General features: G+C 25.1%; 1 protein-coding gene across 1 annotated transcript; it reads right to left on the bottom strand.

Annotated features, from left to right (window-relative positions):
- Positions 1-443: 443 nt before the first annotated feature.
- Positions 444-20,307, bottom strand: LOC129961773 (probable RNA-binding protein 46). Its single transcript, XM_056075337.1, has 9 exons — positions 19,675-20,307; positions 15,667-15,841; positions 11,970-12,144; positions 10,401-10,497; positions 8,250-8,348; positions 7,244-7,364; positions 2,796-2,909; positions 1,366-1,569; positions 444-632 (listed from the first exon to the last, which is right to left on the bottom strand). The coding sequence occupies exons 1-9, from the start codon at positions 20,305-20,307 to the stop codon at positions 538-540; spliced, it is 1,713 nt and encodes a 570-aa protein (XP_055931312.1). The 3' UTR covers positions 444-537.
- Between the last annotated feature and the right edge of the window lie 1,619 nt (positions 20,308-21,926).

Below are 21,926 nucleotides of genomic sequence, written 5' to 3'. Positions count from 1 at the left end.
TGCATTATTGATTTCAATATATTATTTTATTGAAAGAAATCGGAAAATAAATGGCCATGAAAAATTATTTTTATGCAAATGCTATTTTAGATTCAACAATTCCCAGATAAGTTCAAACTTTCGAAAACACTACAGGAGAAAAAGTGAGATTGAATGATTAAATAGACATGGAAATTATCCATAAAATATTATTTAAATGATAGATATTCATTTTATAGTGATGAAAGATTTAAAAGAAAACTTTTACCCATTTTTTTTATAAATTTTCTTAACTTATATTACCAAATATTGTTGCTTTGAATTAATGCTTTTTATAAAACAAATAAAAAATATCGAAAGTTTCTACATTGAGTAATTTTGCAAATCATAAAAATCCCAATTTCAAAACTGAATTTTCATAATTAATAGTAATTTTTAGATCTATATGTAATACTAGAGTTCAATTTTTCATTTTTAGAATATACGCATAAACTTATTGAAATAAGGAATATACAAAGAAACAAATGAAACAATTCATTCAAAAACTAATGACATAAGTCAGAGCTTTGGCTTATTGTACATAGGCATTTCATTATTAGTAGAGGCTGCAGCCATTGATGCAATAAGCCCCAGAATACTATTTGGTTCTATGGCTAAAAGAAAGAAAATATCAAAATATATAAACAAGAAATCAACACATATTCATAATTTAATACTTAGTTTTTCATAATAACTGCAAATCATTAATAAATACTTAAAATGTCTAGCAAGTTTCATATAGAAAAATAAGATTTTTATTATCTGTTAGAGTAAAATGATAACAAATTTAAAGTGATCTATTTTATTGAGGAATTTTCAAAACTGTTTGCAGATTTATTCATTTTAACTGCAAATTTAAAAAATAAAAAAACATTTCAGGTGTTTTTATTAAAAATTAATTTAAACTGATCATTAATATAGTTACAAAATATATTTTAAATAAAAAATATCACATTTTTAAGTTATTTTAAACATTATACTACTAAGAATTTGAAAATCACATGTTTCTTACAAAAAATATTCTACTTGGATTTAAGAAATAAAAAATGTCTCCTCAATTCAAGATGTCTTAAATCTTTGAATTGTAATTTATTTTCATTCAGCACTGCTTAACAGACAAAAGGTTTGATATAGAAACTCATGTAGTTTCCCCATAAAAGGTATCAATTCTCAATTTCTGACAAGTACAGACTATCATTTCAATTCAAGATGTTAAGAACTCTGTCTAACCAAAGAGAGAGAGAGAAAAAAAGGGGGGGATTTGTGATTAGTAGTGTCTGAAATAAAAAAAGTTTGGCTTATATAATAACAGAAAATCTGATATGAATGATAACAAAATTCACTTACGAGTATTAGGGTCCAACAACGAAGAAGCACTATCAAGATCATCAAAAGTACAACCATCCATTGTTGGAGAGCTCGACATAAAATTACCAACATCTCCTTGACCTCGCTCACCAAAACAGTAAGGCATTTGAAATTGAGATTTCAAACATTTGGTTGCAGGAACAGTTTTAGGTGATGAACAAAATCCTAAATTAGAAATATTAGCTGTAAAATAGAAAATATATATTAAGGATATAAAATTTCGGATCATAAATTGTCTTTATTTAATCACTTAATTAAAACCATACTCTTCAAGAATGAAACAAAAACAAAATAGAGCCTGTATCTTTTAAAACCAAACAGTTTCAACATTTAAAAGTAATTAAAGTTCAATTAAGTAAAATATTTTCTGCCTACAGCAATGATTCCCAATTTTCTCAGCCTAAAAATAAACACAACTGAATAAATAATTTAAGCAAGGTAAGTAAATACAATAGAATCAAAGTGGGGTAAAGTATTTAGATATATACTTTGTTCTCCTTTTTCATAACAATATAAATTTCTTTATTTTATCAAGTATAAAAAACTTGTGCTCAAACATGAGGTAAAGAAATAATAATTTTACTTAATTAACTATCTTGCATTAACTACATATAACTTACAGCCATAAAGGTTTACAATTATTTATTGAAATACCTCTATAATAGATATTTTGCAGCTTTAAACTTGTTATTTCCGAATAAACTACAGTTATTTGATGAGTATTTTCCAAATCAAATAATCATGAAAAACTGATAAAATTGTAAGGAATCATTTCAAGTACAAAATAAAACATGAAATGTCTGCTGGTTCTCTTCATTTTATATTTTACCAATAAAACTTTTGTAGTCCAGCAGTAACAATAACATATAAAACATATATAAATTTAGTTATTCAGTGATGATCTGTTTTGTGAAATTTAGAAACACTTTGCTTATTGCTGTCTCGAATAAATAATTCAACATAATTTTCTGATTTTTAACAATATCAATTTTTAAATCACTGATATAAAAGAATTCCAAAGATGAGTACAACCCAATATTTTGTGTGCCTAATTATGAAAATACAATCACCAGCAAGTATAAAATCAAGAAATTATAAGTATTTTAATCAATTATTTAATTTAACTTTTAAAAATAAGGTTTCATAAAAACAGCAATTTGTTTACGCACCTTTTATAAAATAGGTGAATAAAACATGGAATAGTGAAAGAAAAAACATTTTAAGAATAGCTATTGAATTAAGATAAATAATTTCCCTAAATGTGACTTTCTATATTAATAAGTCAATACAATATTTTTTCATGGCTAGACCAATGCTCATACTTAAGTCAAAAAAGTATATAAATAAATAAATTAGTAGTATCCAATTTTTTCAATAAGAATTAATTAGTTTTCAAAAAATTAACACACCTGATTTTGTTAAGCCCAGACCACTATTAGTAGAGGCCATATTCTTACAAAAATTAGTATAAGAATTAGAATTGCTCATTGAGGGCGGTGGTGATACAACAGGACCTTCAATATCTATAAAGAAAGTAAAGAAATCAAACATTAGCTATGAGGAATAAGGTAATCAAGCCAATTAAAAGCAACTTTCATAAAAGTAACTTTATAGTACAATAGAACAGGATTAGAAAATCTATTTATTTAAAATCTATTTCATTATATTCATATCATAGAAAAACAAAAAAAGATTTTGATTAATATTTTAACATATTTTTTCAGCAAGACCAAACATATTAATATGTATCAATCAAATTAAAAGTGCTACAATTGCATATTTAAAATATTTCCCAATATATATTCTGAAATTGGTTATTCATATATAAAACTAGTAGAATATCATTGTACAACAAAATGTCATTTGTATAACTGATCAACCAAATGTTAAAAACTACAACTTCATTATGTGGAAGCTAGCTACCAATAAAATGTGATAAATTGAAATAAAAAAAAACATGTTTACCAAATAATTAGAATGCACCTGTGATGTTATTGTACATCTCAATGTACAGAATATCTATTCTAATCATGGCCCAACAGTTCACTCTTAGACCAAATAGTTAAAAGTTAAAAATAAAAATATACTTCCTAATGGACAAAATGCTCCGACTGTTATTAAGAATTATATTTTTCATTGCAAGAGTTAACAAACTGCACTGCAAGAAAAATTATGAAGTCTAAATTTTCATACAGTCTTCTAGTTTAATTAGTATTTCTATCAGTAATTATTAGTATTGGCTATCAGTTTTATTAATCAATATCTGTTTCTTCTTTGAAATATCCACTGACAGGCAAATCTTTTCAAAATGGTCAATGAAACGGTCTAAAATTCTAATATTCAAAATTTCACGACTCAGCCAGTGTTAGCAGTTAGTGTGGAACTTTTTTGTTTATTTAGAATTTTAGTGAGTCAAATATATTTACTAAATAAGATTGATAAGGACATGTAAAAGTTCTTTTTAATTTCTCAGAAGCACATTTATTGATTCTAACAACAAAATCTGATTCTTTACATCATTTAAATTATCATCCCAACTAGAAGCATGTGCCTATTTTTAACTGCATAGGAATTAGCACTGTATAGCCAATAAACATTCAATATAATGTAAGCAACTGCTATTTTATATGAAAAAGATTAAAAATGGTACTCAATATATCTTTAGACATTTTGTAAAATATTAAACTACAGCACTGCAAAAATTATTTACAATGCAATATTTAAAAATGCATATTCTATTTCTAAATAAGAGAGTTGTGCGATTTTCATCCTCAACCTCTGCTCAAGCTGACAATAAGAGGTTTTTCCCATAATTTTCAATAATTTTTAAATCTTATGTTAAAATAATACATCTTATATTTTATGTTATTAAATGAACTAGTTTTGCTTTAAATTCATCAAAGAATTGAATATAATTTAAAATTTTTCAATCTCTGTTTTTAACCTTTATTTCATCAGTAATGTTCTTAAACTACTGATCATTTTTCACAATCTCTGATCTAGATAAGAGATCATTGTCCCTTTTTTTCTCCAATTAGCCATTTTTAGAATCATGTTTCCATCCAAAATAGCATTTATGGGAGATGCAAATCTATAGCTAAAAAAAAACCATAATTTTTTTTAAAATAAAGTCTACATTTTTTTTTTTTTACCTTCATTTAAGTTTATTTTTAATCTTCGAAAGTGCACTTCAGTTTCTTAACATCAATGTTACAGCAGTCATTATTATAATTTCAACTAATAATAAATATGAATGTGTACATGTCTCATATTTTGGCTCACCACAGAAACCACCATTAGACCTATAGCAACTCAATTTGGCACAAATATATTTTGGAAGGTGGAAATGTACACCTTTTGTTTTCTGGGGGAGGGGGGATTTCAATTAGAATTTAAATTACAAATTAAGCAAAATTCTGACTTTTTTACCATAACATCTGTAAATATTAAAACATAAAAGTAACTTTCACACCATTTCATAATTTATATATATATATATATATATATATATATATATATATATATATAATACCAGTTTAGTAGTGAAGCAAGTTTTTCCCAAATTTTTTCATTTTTGTTAAAATATTCTTTGAATGATTCTTAACAATTGATTATATTATTGAGCTGAAATTCAAACTATTTACTTTGTTTCATTGAATATTTCATCATAATATGACTTTCTTTTTTGAATATCCATGTAATTTACATGATAAATAAAAAATGTGAAGTTACAGTATCATGAAAGTTAGAATATAGATGAATCTAATATCTTTTGTTAATGCTACGATCTCATGGGATAGGTTTCTAATATAAAGTTTTATACATAACAAACAGAACACGAGTGAAATTATTAAATAAACTGCTTTAATGTCTATGACAATTTGCCAATTAATAATAATTAATTTGCCGATTGCCGATTTTTTTCACTTTAGACATTAAAAATGGAATCTAAACATTTTATAACCTAATTAACTTATATAAAACATAAAAATAGAATATATGCAACACTAAAACGTAGAACAAAACATAGTTTCTAATGAAATTTGTTACATAATTTCTTGAGAAAGCTTGCATCATGTGGTGAATTCCACACTAATGTCATTTTTAAACGGGATCATAGACTTACATTGTTAAACTGATTTCTATTAAATTTATAATAAAATATTTACTGTTATTAAGATTTTCCCATTACATTTAAGTATCATAGACAATTTATTCAGGCCTTTTAAGATTTTCAATATTAGACCATTTATGCTGTACAGCAAAATATTTCTGTCTCTCTAAATTACTAATTCACATTTCTTTGACTTTAAAATCTTCTATTTCTAGGTGATAAACTTTATGAAAGATTGTATTCTTCAAACGATGAAAAAATAAAATGGTAGGATTTCAAGTGATTTCTATATAAAAAAAAAAAAAAAAAAAAAAAAAAAAAAACTTTTTTTTCTAACTTCTTTAAATTTTCCACTGAATTTCAAACTTATATTTACCAATATATGCCCAAAATGTATTAAATATATTGAAATATGATCTTGATATTTCTTCAATACAGAAAAAAAAATGTAGAAACATGCCTCTTTCTAAATCTGCAGTAACTATAATTTTTATTCAAATGAAATACTTCTTTAAAAAGTAAGGAAGTGATATTTCTTTTCCCTGGCAGTTTCCTATTTAGTATATTTAAAAAAGAACTCCTGCTCACTAAAAATTAATTTTTTTCAATTATAAATCATAATTACTGAATTCAACATAGCCAAGATCTTTCCTACTTAAAAATAGTTTTATTTCTTCAATTCAAACAGAAAACTGTGTAATTGTTGCTCTTTTTAAAAGCCACTCTATTCCGTAGAAAATTAGAATATTGGCTACTAACTTCATTAAAAAGATAAACTGATCATGATTTGGTACTATTGCTTTGTTCACAACTGGTACAATCAGTTCTATAACCTTATAATTAAGTACTATTATGTTATTAAATAATATCAATGTTATTTCCTTATGAGGTCTGCAACTGAAGTGGTGGATTGATTATATTATGGAAGGGGAAAAAGTCATACAAAATTTGGACACAGGACAAAACACAGGAACAAAATCTTTCCTTTATCCTTCCATAATTGATGTTTCAATCATCTTGATAGACATATAGTATTTACTAGCTCAAAAAGAGGTGAAAGTTGCAATATGGTACTTTTACTTATGGTAGAAAAAGAAAAAAAAAAGAATTTATATTTAAATTGTCATATGTATTCATATAACTTCAATGAAGCTAAGCAATATAATAACACCTTTTTTATTCTGTCTAAATAATGCATGAAGAGGAAACATTTATAATCTAATATAAACATGTTGCTTTTTTTTTTGTAATGATCTACCATTAACTACCTAAATTGATGAAGTTTGTGGTAATTTATATATTAAATTACAAAACAATAATATAAAGCAACTGACAATTGGTTGAAATCATGTCTTAGAATGATAGATTACGTTTTTCTCCCCTTTAATACAATGTTGGCATGAAGTAAATTATATATTCAAAATTTGTATTAAATATCACTATCCAAATGCAGCCTCTGATCTAATTTTTTTCAAATTTTTCATTTCCCCTCTTGATAAGAATTGTTAGCTTTAACAACAATTTGCATTTAAAAATCATTACATCACAGCTATATAATATTTCAATATGATTTCATGTTATTTGCTTAGCAATGTTTTTACTTATTTAATAATGTAATTGAGATAAAAATGTGATTAAAAATTTTTTAAACATAAATTTGGTTTCATGTGTTTATGCTTATAAGCTTAATCATTAGAAGTTAACAAAGGAAACTGAGGAAGATATAAACTAAATTCTCTTTACCAGTGATGTTAAGTTTCTTCAACACATAAGATGCTGCACAATATCGTGCTTCTTCAGGAGATTTACTAACTTTGTCAGACATAAACTTTTGATGTTGAGAAGGAAATCCAGGAATAAGAACCTGAATGAAATATATATCATTTTAAAGAAGTGATTAAAATATCAAATATAGAAAAATAAAATAAATGTAACAACTTAAACTTGAATTAAGAAGAAAATAAAATCTCAGTCTTCTAATAATATATTGAATATTGATTAGGATATATTTTATACTTTTCCATAAACTAAATAACAACTGTCACAATGCATTAACATTAATATGATTTTTTTCAAGCACCATAGCAAATCAAATGCAAAAACTTTACATTGCACAATAGATTATCCTTTTCCAACTTTTGCAGCATGACTGCTTGCTTAGTAAAACTGATGAATTCTTTAGCTTCTACTGATCAGAAAAACTGCAGTGTTGAATAATTTAACTTAAAAAAAAAAAAAAGTCACAGTAATAATGATTTAAGAAGTGACAATCAAATAAGGATTTAAAGTTCATTTTACAATTCAGAAGCATATGTCAATTATAATATTAAATGTATAAAGAAAAAAAAATGATTACAATTCTTTTTTATCATCCCCCCCTTTAACAATGTGATTTTTTTAGCTATATTATCTGAAGAATTTATTCATTCACTAATGAAAATGTGAAAATGTCTCAATGTTCTGTAACTTATAAAGAAAAACACGTATAGGTTAGTTTTTCAACTCTCAAATTATTGAATATAAAATATGCAATTGCTATATGTTATCACAAAATGCCATGGTTCCAACTATAATATCAAATTTTATTAAGTGGGATTTATGACATGCCTTTTTGGTATAACAACAATAATAAAGAATTTTATTTACAATTTTTAACTTGAATAATTTAATCCAGTTTATATATTATAATCTAATGCTTTTTTTATTACAAAATAATATTTCAAGTACTTAAACTAACAAATATACATACCCAACATACAAAAAACAGCTCAGAAGGTTCAGATTCAATGCAAGATACATGATATTCAGGTTCACCCCATCCATTTTCAAGGCAAATATAATTCAAAAGCTAAGGTAAAAATAAATATATTTATGATTAGGCTTACAAATTCCAATTTGAAGAAGTTCATTAATTTCTAGACTATATCTTCAATAGTTAAACAAATCTTTTCCAAGAAATTATAACATAACTAATTTGTTTACTATGCCTTAAAACATGAATTTAAATTAGATGCTCTTAATAAATCACAAGAATGGGACCCTTATTTTAATGCATGAAAAACAAACAAATGGAATCTACAAATTTTTCTCCATAATCATGCAATTTTCTATTTCCAAATGTAACATGAATAATAATTATAACCCTTACATTCTTATTATCTTAATAAATGTTTAATAATATTTGTTTAATATTGAATAAATATTGCTGCCTGATTAATCATAAATCTGTTTTACATAAACATTGTAAAAAGAGGTAATTTTTATTAAACATATTTTACAAAAACATGAAGAATAAATATATGAAATTATAAACACATTTAATACATACAAAAAGAATGTTTTCAACATTTATGACATATTAAATAAAGTGTCTATTTTCTAACAGTTTTTAAGAAAGAAAGAAAAAAAAAAAAGAAAAAGAAAAAAAAGGAAGTTTTATCATAAGCTTTTTGTTGCAATCATTGAAGAAACTGATTAAAACTGAATTCATATATCTGAAGAAATCAAAGAAGATCAAATCAATTTATTTCATACTCAAAAATTAGGCAAGCTACAACTGATAACATTCTTTTTTTTTCCCCCAATTTTTAAGTGGCATAAACCAAATTAATTACTTTTTTATTTCATCTGTTAACTTAAAACCATTGTCCAAGTAAGGCTGTAAGAAATTAGTAATTAAGGCTAGAGATATTATCCATCTTTAAAAACCAAATTTTAGAATATGGAGAAAAACTGTGAAGTATAAGAATTATACACAGATAAAAGAATTTTTGTACAAATAATTGATGTTTTTTATTTGATATTTCTGTGATAAACATTGTTCAAAACAGAAGTTGTATAAAATTTCTCTGCAGTATTAAGATACACAGCAAGAGATTATTAGGGTAGTTCAAAAATTTCTACATGTTTAGTAGTTGACTACAATAACAATTTAAAAATGACTTTCTGGATCTTTGCCTTTTATGCTTGTCATTTGGCAGTGTTAGCAAATTTTTTAAATGTAAACAATTTCTGATAATAAAAATAATTATAGCAAGTCTCTAATGGAAAAGTAAATCATGGCAGCAACTGTGATTGACATATAATGGGAAAAGTTCCAGTTTTCCTAATTTTCCAGATCTTACAATTTCATAAAGGGTTTTTTTCTTTCAATTCATCAATTAGAATTTTGAGGAATAAAGATATCATTATATCATTTATTTATTCCTTTTTAAAAATCTCACCATTTTGTTATAATAATATGTATTATTTAATATATAATTATTAACTAATATATAATATAATATATTAGGATATAAATTCCAAGTGTTGTCTGTGATATATTATGCAAGAAAGGTTTATTTTAAATAACAAAACAAAAATAACCAAAAACAAGTGTAAAAAATTTAAATGACTTTTAAAAATTAATATTAAGGTACTTTTAATAATTTAATCAGAATAAAATATTCTTTAAGTTTATATTTACTTTTTTTTCCATACATTTTATTAAAAATTTGCAATGATCTTTAATCTACTTATTGATAATTAACTACAGTAAACCAAATAAAACCCATGTTTGTTTTAACCTACTATGTAGAAAACCTGGATATTTTAAGAGAAATATGTAGCATATTTATTAATAACACATGCCAATCTTAAGAATGGATTAAATTAAATAATTTTATAATAGTTAGCAATGCTAAAAAGAACATTAAAGAAAAGAAAAAGATTTAATGGAACTCATTTATATATTTTTTAAATTTTAAAATAAAACTACTAAATGACTTTTACTAAAATGATAAAATGTGTGCATTAATGAAGTAGAATACTATAATATAATAATGAAATATTTTTTCCCAGAAATTCAATCACCTAAATAATATTAAAATATATGTGAGGAAAGCAATATAAGATGACAAACCTGGATTGGTCTAGTAATAGTAAAGGAGTTTTTCAGGTTTGGAAAGGTAGGTATTGATAATCTAGATCGTGCATTTCCCTTAGAAAACATAGGAAAACTATAAAAAAAAAAAAAAAAAGCAATAAATCTATGTAATAAAAAAAAGATTTATATTCAAATAATTACATCATTTTTAAGAACATGTAAGTTTTTATTATTTATAAATTAGAAAATACACAAAATTTTGAGTTATTTATATAGTTTTGAGAGTTAAGAAAAATTTATAAGACTATTATACTTATCTAAAAACTTTTCTATAACAATAAATTAACTTCAAATAATGAAGTAATTTAATAAAAAATATCTTACCATAGTACACCCTCTTTGATTTTAATATTATTTAGATTTATTCCTTTAACAGTACTTTTTAGTGGAAGTTGTTAATCTTTTTTTCTTTTTGTATTTATTACAATATTTATATTTTTTATTCTAATAATTTTGAATATGACAATAGCTATAGAATTTTAACAACAGATTTAAGTATAACTATTTATTTCTCACAGCAAAGCCATATCAGACTCTCAAAGCACTAAACTTTAATAATTACTCGCTTCATTTTACACAAGTTTTATTACAAGTTTTACAAAAACAACATGACATATATGTAATCATTAGGCAAACAATAAAATTAATGTAATCAAAACAATATCAACAGAAATAGAAATCTTAATAAATTAAGACAATTCATGTATAGTTAAGAATAAGAAAGATTAACAACAACAAAAAAGATGCAAGATAGCAATATTTATAAAAAATACAGAATAAAATGCACTATTTGAGATGTGTGTAATTTTATCTAGTTAAAATGCAATTCACTTTTTAACAGCTTATCCAACAAAGGAATTTATTACTTATTTATTTATCCATAATTGTATTACAATTAATATTTAATTAATATAGTACTTGTTAAAAAGATAAGAAAAGACTTTTTTACAATTTTGGATGAATTTATCTTTGATAAAAAGAGTGAAAAGGACTAATTTTTGAATGGAACAAGAATAATATTTCAGCTATTAAATTTAGCCTAAAAACAATCTATCATATATGTATTACAGATAATGCAAGTAATAGTTTATTATTATATTAATCTGATTTGCTACTTTAATATATATATAAACTGAAATTACACAGAGGGCTTAGTGTTCAGGAAATAAATTTCATATAAAAGTCACTAACCATCCATCATTTCTACAGTTTTACAACAAAAATGCCAATTTCACCCAAATGATGGATTCACTGGCTTTAAAATTAAATTAAAAATACACACCAAGGAATAAAAAATAATTCAATTCTGAAATAAATATACTGATTGGTTGTAGATCTTACTTACTCATTAATTACAATTATTTTTATAATATAAAGAACATGTATGATTTATTATATATGTATTAAAATATTTTTTGTGCTTGAAATGAAACACATAAAAAAAAACCTTTTAAATTTAAATTTGCTATTTTCAATATTTATAAATCAATGTTTTTTACATTATAAAATATTTTTGAAAAAATTTTATCACAAAACATGTATTACCCTGATCCTGCATTTTGCAAAAGGCTAAAGTCAAAACTGTGATCAAAGTTGTCATAACCAAGATGTCGATAAAGATTTGCTAAGGTATCTCTTTTATCAGTAGGGGATCGAGTCTTCTGAGTTTCAGGAGGCTTTGCCCATGTCACTTCAAGAGCACAACCATCAACAGTAACACCTGGATAAAAAGGCAATAGTTAAAAAAAAAACTTTGCCATGAATTAGTAAAACTAAAATATCCATAATAAACGTACCTAAAGGTACTTACACAGATAAAAATCAAATTTGTAAAATAAATGATAAACTAATTTCATGAATGTTTTAAATATATACTTGCATTAAAATAATAAGAGTGGCAACAAAAAAAAATCAAAATTAAAATCGATAGCACAATAAATTAAAGAAATATATTGCTATGAAAAATATGGTGTGTTGACAAACGAGTAGTGATGCGTGATTTATTTGTCAAAAAGATTTATATATATTCAATAGAATTAAAAATGAAGCTATAAAATATTGCTAAGCTGGTACGGCAAACTCAAAAAAGTTAAATAATACAAGTGATAACTAATATCAAACATATATATTCCACACACACACACACACACACACACACAAAATGTTATACAAAAATTATATCATCACGGCTTTAATTTTTTTTTTTTTGAGTAAATAAAATTCTGTATAAAAGAATGTACAAGCCATATGATTTGTTATATCACCAGATCATAAACTCTTACGAAAAAAGAAAATTATATGATACCATATATATATATAATACTTATTATAAGAATAATAATATACAAATAGTTAATTTTGATAAATATAACATATTAATTAATCTGAAATGCGATATTGCCGCAAAATTCTATTGATTTTTGGACTCTTAATTATGCTGTTTTTTTTTTTTGTTGTTGTTGTTTTAATTAGTGGAAATTCATAGATTTTTTTTGTATGGATTCAATATCGTTTTTGATAGAATAAATAAAAATACACCCGCAACACAACAAAAAAAACATATGAATTTGAAGTAAGTTCTTTAAAAATATACACTCACCCGCGCTTTAACAAAAATAAATTGGTTTTTCGATTTAAAGTTAATGTTGCCAGATATTAAAGTCAATTTTTTTTTTAAATTCATCGATAGACGAGATAGAAAAATGAAAAGTCTGAATTTTCCATTTTGTTTTGATGGGCTTGATGGTAAAATCTCGACTTCAAATAGAAATATTGTGTTTTTGAAGATTTGTCGCATATTTGCATTTGATATACATTAAATATGTCATTATCTCTTAAATACCTTTATATTGGTGTGATGTGGAAATTTGAAGAGAAGGTTGCAGACTCAAGTGAGCCACTTTGGTATTCAACCGCCATTCAAAATTACAACGTTCTTCGCGAAACATTAATTTTTAATATAACTAAACTTGAAAAAAAAAAAGCTAATTTGTTTACAAGCAGACAATCAAGTATGTAGAAATCAAGAATTCCAGTTTAAGAGTAATCAAATTCATCTGGTGAAATTTCTGTAAGTGAAGTCCTCTGTTTCCTAATCTGATTCTTCTAGTTTCAAATAAAAATCGGCATTCATTATTATTATAATAAGGATTGAAGTGACAAAGTGAAATTAATCCGCAAAAAAGAACTGAAGATGATACAGCACTAACATCCTAATTTTACATGACACATAGAGATTCGAACATACTCTATTAGAAGAAAGTACATGCCTAATTAAGTTGGATTGAAGCCTAAGCTATTTTAAGATCTATATCATCATTTTAAATCGCGATCAGTCGAAAAAGACGATACCTGGGTCGATATTTTACTCTCCAAATTTCCACAACTACAAAGTTGTTTCAGGATTCTTAATTCCTGATAGACGAAATGTGTATCAAGCTCTAATGCATCACAAAATGTACCACACATGGAAATTTTTTATGGAATCAGGTTTTGATCCTGTACTATCCGATACCCAGACCTTAGTTCTATGCCCCTGCAACCCTATTTCGATTAGCGCAAAATGCTCAACAATGGTGCAATACCTCTACGATATTATGAGGTATTCAGAATATTTAACAACATTAAGTCAATATTGCATAATATTTTGTGGTAAAAGAGAAGGCAAGAAACTTACTACCTTACTCATTTTTCTTTTCCAGTTTGAAAGCCACAAAATCATTGTTGTCTTCCTTTAAATTAAGAGGAAATGAATTTGTAGGCTTACGTTTTTTTTTTTTTTTTGTTTTTTTTTTGGTTCCCCTTTTGATTTATCTGATCCTATTTAGCTGATTCGCTCAAAAATAGCAGGTCTTTATTTAACAAGCATTTTTAATCTAAAAGCAGATTTTTACAGTGGAGTGTAATTCTTTATTTTTAAAACCATAGAGAAAAAAACATTCTACTATCAAAAAAATTTATTCCTCATACCTACATTAGTTTCACTAATATATCGGAAGAAAGTTCCGAAGGAGATTTCTATATGCTAAATCCCATCCGAAATTAAACAGGATGAAAATTTTGTGGGAATGTTCAATTTGACAGTGGGATATCAGTTCAAATTGGCAGTACATGTAGGTTTCCTTCCCTATTAGTAAGAAATGCCCAACGTCATTTTTATGGTGTCCGCACAATATTGTCGTGCATTCAGAATGTTGAAGAGTATCGAGGGGATATCATAAAATATCTTGCACTAATAGGGTTATCACTATAAAAAGACGTAATATGTAGTTTCAAACGTTTGAGATCTGCATAAAATAAGTATATAATGACTTTCGTTTAAAATTTAGAATTTTATTTCATGTAATATAGGTCAATGTTATATTAAATGATGTCTCATTTAAATATTTTAGATTCATTTGAATCATATTCAGGATAATTTACTTTTTAGAAGCAATGAAGCATCAGATTACTTTACTCAGTCTATCAATTTAAATTGTAACCGAGTATAGATATTATTTCATATAGTAATGCTAATTTATAAGTACTACTTAATTGATATACCTGATTCCATGGGCTGAATACATGAATTAATCACATTAATTTTAGAATATAAATCGTGAGGCAACATAAAAATTTTAATTTAAATTCTCTATTTTTTTTTTTTTTTTTTACTTTTCCTTGAAACATCTTATTAAATAGTATTTTAACTTAAAAATTGAAAAAAGAATAATTTGAAAACAAACATGAGTAATCTGCAAGGTAAATTTACTAAAATTTGAATTGGAAATATTTCTAATTCAAATTAAAGATGTTTATTTAAATACATCTATTTTTAATTTTGCTCGGCCTATTATAATTGAACTTAGTTTAACAGCATGTTGTTCTATGTAAGAACAATAAAATGGTATTTTTCTGTATCATATAAATTAAAAATCTCTATTAAAATTAACAGTCAGAATTAATTGTGAATGGCATTCGTTCCCCTATCCATACAGATGAAGTATTGTTTATTTTAAATATAATACACAATAAATTATTATTGAAGCAATATATCTATATTCTATAAAGCTTCAAATGAATGCTATGGGAATTTTGGATTTCTATTTAGCATAAGAATAGACGTATCTTACTTTTTTATTAGCATTTATAAAATTGTAGAAAATATTGTGAATTAAATAGTTTTTCAAGATGGAGAAGTTTTATTTATGCTGCATTAAATTCGTATTAACTAGATTTTATAAGTTTGACAATAAGAACATACCATCAAATTTCTGAAGGGCGCTTTCGGCATCCTCTCTTTTGCTGTAGTGAATAAATGCAAAATCCCTCATTTTTTTCACTCTCTCAACTCTTAAAGCACCACCCATTGAAAACAGAAGAAGGAGCTGTTCTTCAGTAGTTATAGGTGCTAAATTACGTACGTAAAGTACTTTGACCTGGAATTAAAGAGTTAAAATATTTTACATTTGATAATAATACATTTGATTTTAGATGAAACAACGTTGCAAAGTAATGATTTTTAAAAAATTTTTGGTTCTGACTTTAGTTTAAAAATTTATGAAGTTATTAACGTTTGTTATTGAAAAATGTTTAACTGAAAATTCATTGAAATATGTTAATTTCTTTTCTGCTAAATAAAAACTGTTTTGAAACGAAGAAATTTAAACATTATTTTGGGTAAATGTTTTATAAGAAATCGCTTTATTTTATATCATTTTCTTTTATAAAATTAGTTTATATTTTTTTAATATAAAACAAAAGATGAAACAACAAATTATACCACTTTAGATTGCATGATGAGAAATGAAATGAAAAATGGCCACGAAAGAAACAATACGAAGTGAAATATACAGCTCTTTCTCTACAATCATCCGTATTTTGAAAATGAACTTCAGCAACTTGCTTTATATTTTAAGAAGACGATAAGCAATTATAACAAAATTTATTATCATGCGATCTGTTATTTTGTCTGCTGATAAAATCAATAGTTAAAATTCTGGCAAAGAAATAATTTAAATTAAAAATTTTGATTCTCAGAAACAAAATTCTTCGTATTGGTCCGCAATATGAGTTTTTCAAAAAAAATTCTGCGTTTACATCATCAACCGTTTTTGTTACATTTTAAATTTTCTTAAGAGAAAACTTTAAAAAATGTGCAATCAGAAATGATAATTTTCTTCTTAATTCAATTTTTGTTGAAATTTTTAATGAAATTTTGTTCTAAAAATTATTAAACTTTGAATGAAATGGAAATGTCCGTTATATCTGTACACTGTCAAAATTTTAAAAGCACATCAAATTTAATACTGATTAAATAAAGATCCAGTAATGCATCCACATGTTCAAAAATGGGAAATTGGAAGCTGAACGAAATGCAAAGCCTTTTTACATTTATTGAAAACCTTTCTAAAGTTAATTTATTCTTAATTTTTGTCATATTTTTTCTTTTATCAAATAAAATGGAAATAATAAGTCATGGTATTCAATAAGTCATGGACAGATTTTAAAGAACATTATAGAAAATTGATTTCCAGAAGAAAGAAACATAAAAATGGAAGGAAAATTACATTATTTCTAACATAGAGAATCAACAAAGAATCGATTAATTAAATAACTCAGCATAAAGTCACAGAACTGATGAAAGATTATGGGAAAGAGGAAAAGACTAAAGGAGGAAAAACATGCAGATTTAGCATGTCAAGAGAAGATGATATATTCTTTGTAATTTGTAATACATACCACGGTATTTGGGAGAACTAATCGTTGCTGTGTAGACCTCAAAAACTGTCAGGGAATAAAAATAAATATGATTGAATCTGAACATAAAATAAAACAGCAGCAGTAACAATCTTCATACTACTTTGAGAAGGATTCATTGCATTCCATTAAAAAAAATATTAATAACTAGAAAGTTACTAGTCTTAAAATGTTACTTTCTTTTGTAAAAAACATCAAAAATATTTTTATTTATATCCTGATATTATATAAATTGAAAGGTCCCAAAAATTATCTATATCCAGTTATTGTGATGAAAACATTTTCAAACAATAAATGAAATAATACTGAATTCAATTTTGACAAAATATCATAGGAATATCTTGTAAGTTTGCGAATTTTGATGTATTTGTTTTATACGTATTTCAATTATAATTAAAACCAATTTCGAAGCAACACAAAAGTTACTTTAAGGTGGATCTCGTAATTTTGAATCATGACTAGTAAAAAAATGAGGAAATAAAATGGCGTAATTTTGAATCATGACCAGTGACGAAAAATGGATGAGCAATAACTCCTTATATATTAAAAAATGATTTTTTAAATCAAATATGAAAATCGTAAATTTTCTCAAAATGAAAGGTCATATAAAAAGAACTGCTAAAAATATTTTGGTTTATTGAAAGTGAAATTCATTTATAAGCATAAATCAAATTTAGAAGGCTGTTCGAATTTTGAGATTGAGATATATAAATGTCTTGAAAATTCAAGATAAAACTAATTTCTTTTATTAGATTAAAAAAATTTCACATTACCTTAACTAAAGTTAAATGAAAATTGTGAAAATTAATAATGAAAGCAATAAAGCGTTTTAATTAAAGCTTTATAATTAATATTTTTATAAATAATAAATATTTATAAATAAAGCATCCATTTGCTTATGCTGATTTATAGCATCCGTCAGTTGGCGTTTTTTTTTTTTTTTTTAATTCTCCTTCATTACTATGGCAACCAGAGTTCTTATAATCTCATAAGCTCTTGTGATAAATACGTAATTCTATGCTATTATAAAATTTTCATTTATAATATATATTTTTATAAAATATGAAATAAATTACGAAGTTTTAGTTTTAATTCATTTAATTATGTAGATTAATTAACTTAATTAATTACTATAAATAAACTAACTTAGCTTAAATTGGGAACTAAAATCTCTATATTAAACGCCTATTCTTCTAAAATCTATATGCTATAAAGAAAATTTAATCCCACTTTAAAATTAAATAAATTTGCTTTATAAAATAACACATAAAATTTATTTATGACGCATAGTATATAATTACGAATACTGTAATACTTATACGTTTTTTGATATGATTTGACAAACAACGAAATTTTTGGAATTTGGTCTGTGGAACTTCACGTAAAGCAGGGAAGATATGACCTTCCTTCTTTTATCTAACTGATTTCATACTTTCTACATGTAAACGAATATGAATGATCAGTTGGCATACATTTTCAGAAAAACCATTAAATATCTAATTATTTGATAATATCGGTAATTTAGATAGATAATTATTTGATATAATTTATGTCGATTTCTCGCAAAACACAACAAAATTATGCCAATTTTCTAAAACCACACTAAAACCCCTTCATCTTGAATGGCTACTTGATATCATAACAAAAGACTTTTAAGGTTATTATAAATATTGTCAGAATTACATTAGGCATAAAATCATCTCTCAAAAATTAAATTTCGGGGGCCGAACATTAATCAAAGTCAGTCCAAATGTTTATTTAAATAAATTAAAGAATATTTAATAACAAGGTAAGAAGTTCACGCCAAATTCGCATCGTTACGCAAGTGCAATTGCAAGTTGTCACTTAAAAAAAATTGTATTTGGCGACCATACAGTATTTTTAAAACAGACCAATTATCTTTTACTACAAACATAAAATATGAATTAAAAAATTATATAAATAAACAAACTGTAATAATGAAATAAAATAGAAATGCTATATAAATTTGATTTTTTATTTGACATTATTATTAGATATCTTGTAAGTAAAAATCTAATTTAATATTAATTTAAGAAATCTTCAGTTCTCTTAAAGCTTCTTTCTCTGATTTAATAATCTTTCTCAAAAACTATACTATATGAAGTATCATTTAAAAATTTATATTTGAATAATAATAATAATAATACACTAACAATATACATACGAAAAAAATGCAATTTGGAAGACTAGGAATTTCCCACTATCAAATAAGATTTTGAAAATATTAAAACATTTATGAGCAAAATATGCATGAAAAGATATCATGAAAACAGACATATTATTTCATGTGACGTAATTATTTCAATGCTTATGAATAGATTAATTTATTTCTGAACTTAATTTTAAATTATGTATAAAAATAGCCACACACTTTCTTCTAAGAAATTATTTCGTAAATGAGATTTTAATCATGTTTGGAAAATTAAGCTAAGGGCATTATCTAAGCAATTGCTTTTTCTGCAATAATAAGTGAAATTTTTTTCCATCTTACCCTTCTCATTGTTTCGTCTTCAACTTGTGCTTCTGGTTGAGCCCAATCAACAGCAATTTCATGATCAAAAAGCTTCACACTGTTAGCTATAAGCTTACGTCTGGCCATAGCTGCGGCTCGATGACTTTCATATTCTACGAAAGCAAATCCTCTATTCTTCGTTTTATCTAAAATGCTGCTATAAAGAATCACCTTTGATACACCTTCAGTAAATTTACTGATTTCATTCATTATTTCATCCTTGTTTTTATCTTTAGGGATCCCACCAATAAATAGACGGCAGTTGTCGATTGATTTGCATACTCCAATATGGCGATTAGGACGAATTTCATAATCATCCAATCCTTTAATGGCTTTGGAAGCGTCTTCATTATTTGTATATGTTACAAATGCATATCCACGATTTTCTCCATTGTAATCCATCATTAAACGGAGCTCATAGATCTTTCCAAATTGCTCGCATAGTGGTACAAGTTCATGTTCATATACATCTCTTGGTAACTTTCCTATGAATATTTCAGATCCTTTCGGTGGTGGTGGTCCTACCCATCCAGGTGGAGGTCCATATTTCCGTTGTCCATTTTGTTGTACGATGTTATAACCAGTTTTTTCTGATAAAGCAAGCAATTTCATATCTCTAAAAATATCCGACATCTTGAAGATAGATATTTATGCCTTGAAAATGAGATTAGAAATGGTAGCTCCAATATCAAAAATTGTTTTTTCGAATTATATTTTTCAAATTTAGCGGGCTGATAAATATTTATAGTTGCGTAAACCAATTAAATCAATAGCATAGTTTGTCAGTTCAAATTTTAAAAATTGAGTGATTAATTGGTTATTTCATACCTGTAAACACGCCCACACCTGACAAAATCAGCAAATAATAATTAAGGTAAAGGGGAAATTTTTAAAAAAATCGTTTGCAATTAATAATAAGACGTTTTATTAGATTTTTATTTCACTGTAATTAAATACTATGTTCTTTAAATACTAATAAACAAATATACAGCTAATAAATCTAAAAAAGAAATAGAAGTATTCTGATTGAAGAAGGAATAACTCTGTAGATATTGCAACTTTTTAATTAATTTTTTTTTTCATAATTCTTACAATCTGACATTTTTTTTTTGTTACAGTCAGATATTATCTTTATTAATTGAATCTTCACTCAGCATTTATAGCATTTTAAAAACTGTCATTCCATAATGTAGAGATCGGAGCTATTTGTTTTAAGTAATACTTTTAATGCCTTTTGAGCAGAATTTGTATTTAATTTCAAAGAATTTCTCGCCTTTCGTAAAAATATAAATGATATTGTTATGCTGCTACAGTTTATTTTTAAATAACAAATAGATATATAAATTGTATAATTATACACTGAAAATGATACAGTGATGCGACAGAATAATCGTTATTTAGTAAATCGATTATCTTAATAAGCTTTATCTAATAAATTGGTAAATTTATACTTAATTAATTAATTAATCTAATCAATAATCTATGCACTGATAATAAAATTCAATGTGTGTGTGTGTGTGCTTGTGCTCTACAGGTAAGACCGTCCTACCTATAGCCGCCAAAATTGGCACGTGTATACCTTGGAGGACGAAAATGTGCACCTCGGAGCGTTTTTTTTGAATTTTTAATTAGAATTTTAATTAATTAAAAAAATTAAGCGAAATGTTCACATTTTCCCGTTACAATTTCCAAAAATTAATTTTCACATCAAATTGAAGTTCAAAAAATAATTTTTTCAATGATACTAATGTTTTAACCAACAAATTAAATTTCTATTTTTAATTAATTTTTTTAAAAAAAATAATTTAATCATATTTTTCACAATTTATTTTGCACAAAATAAAAATAAAATTTAAGTTACACAAGCACGTTGCACGTTAATGGGAAAAATTAATTTTTATCAACATGTTGCCATCATATTGACAAAAGCTCAAATTATAAAAATAAACGAACTATTATTGCAAACTAAACATATAAAAATGCAATTTTCAGCACGTGTCTGTTGAAATGAAATAAATACGAAACATGTTATTTTTTGAAAAGTAAATGCAAAGAAATGTTTTCTATGATCTTTTACAATACCTATATTACTAATACAAGTAAACAGTTTTATTTAAGTCAAATACGGTTTATTATGTACAAGATATCTATTCTAATCGCAGCAGAACAGCTAATTTGTAAACCTTTAGTAATAGACATACATCTGCTAACAAATGGTCTTAAATGTAATA

This window comes from Argiope bruennichi, chromosome 2 (genome assembly GCF_947563725.1).
Source record: "Argiope bruennichi chromosome 2, qqArgBrue1.1, whole genome shotgun sequence".
Taxonomy (NCBI): domain Eukaryota; kingdom Metazoa; phylum Arthropoda; class Arachnida; order Araneae; family Araneidae; genus Argiope; species Argiope bruennichi.
Note: the sequence above shows the minus strand (reverse complement) of the source record. Positions and strands in the feature narration are given on the sequence as shown.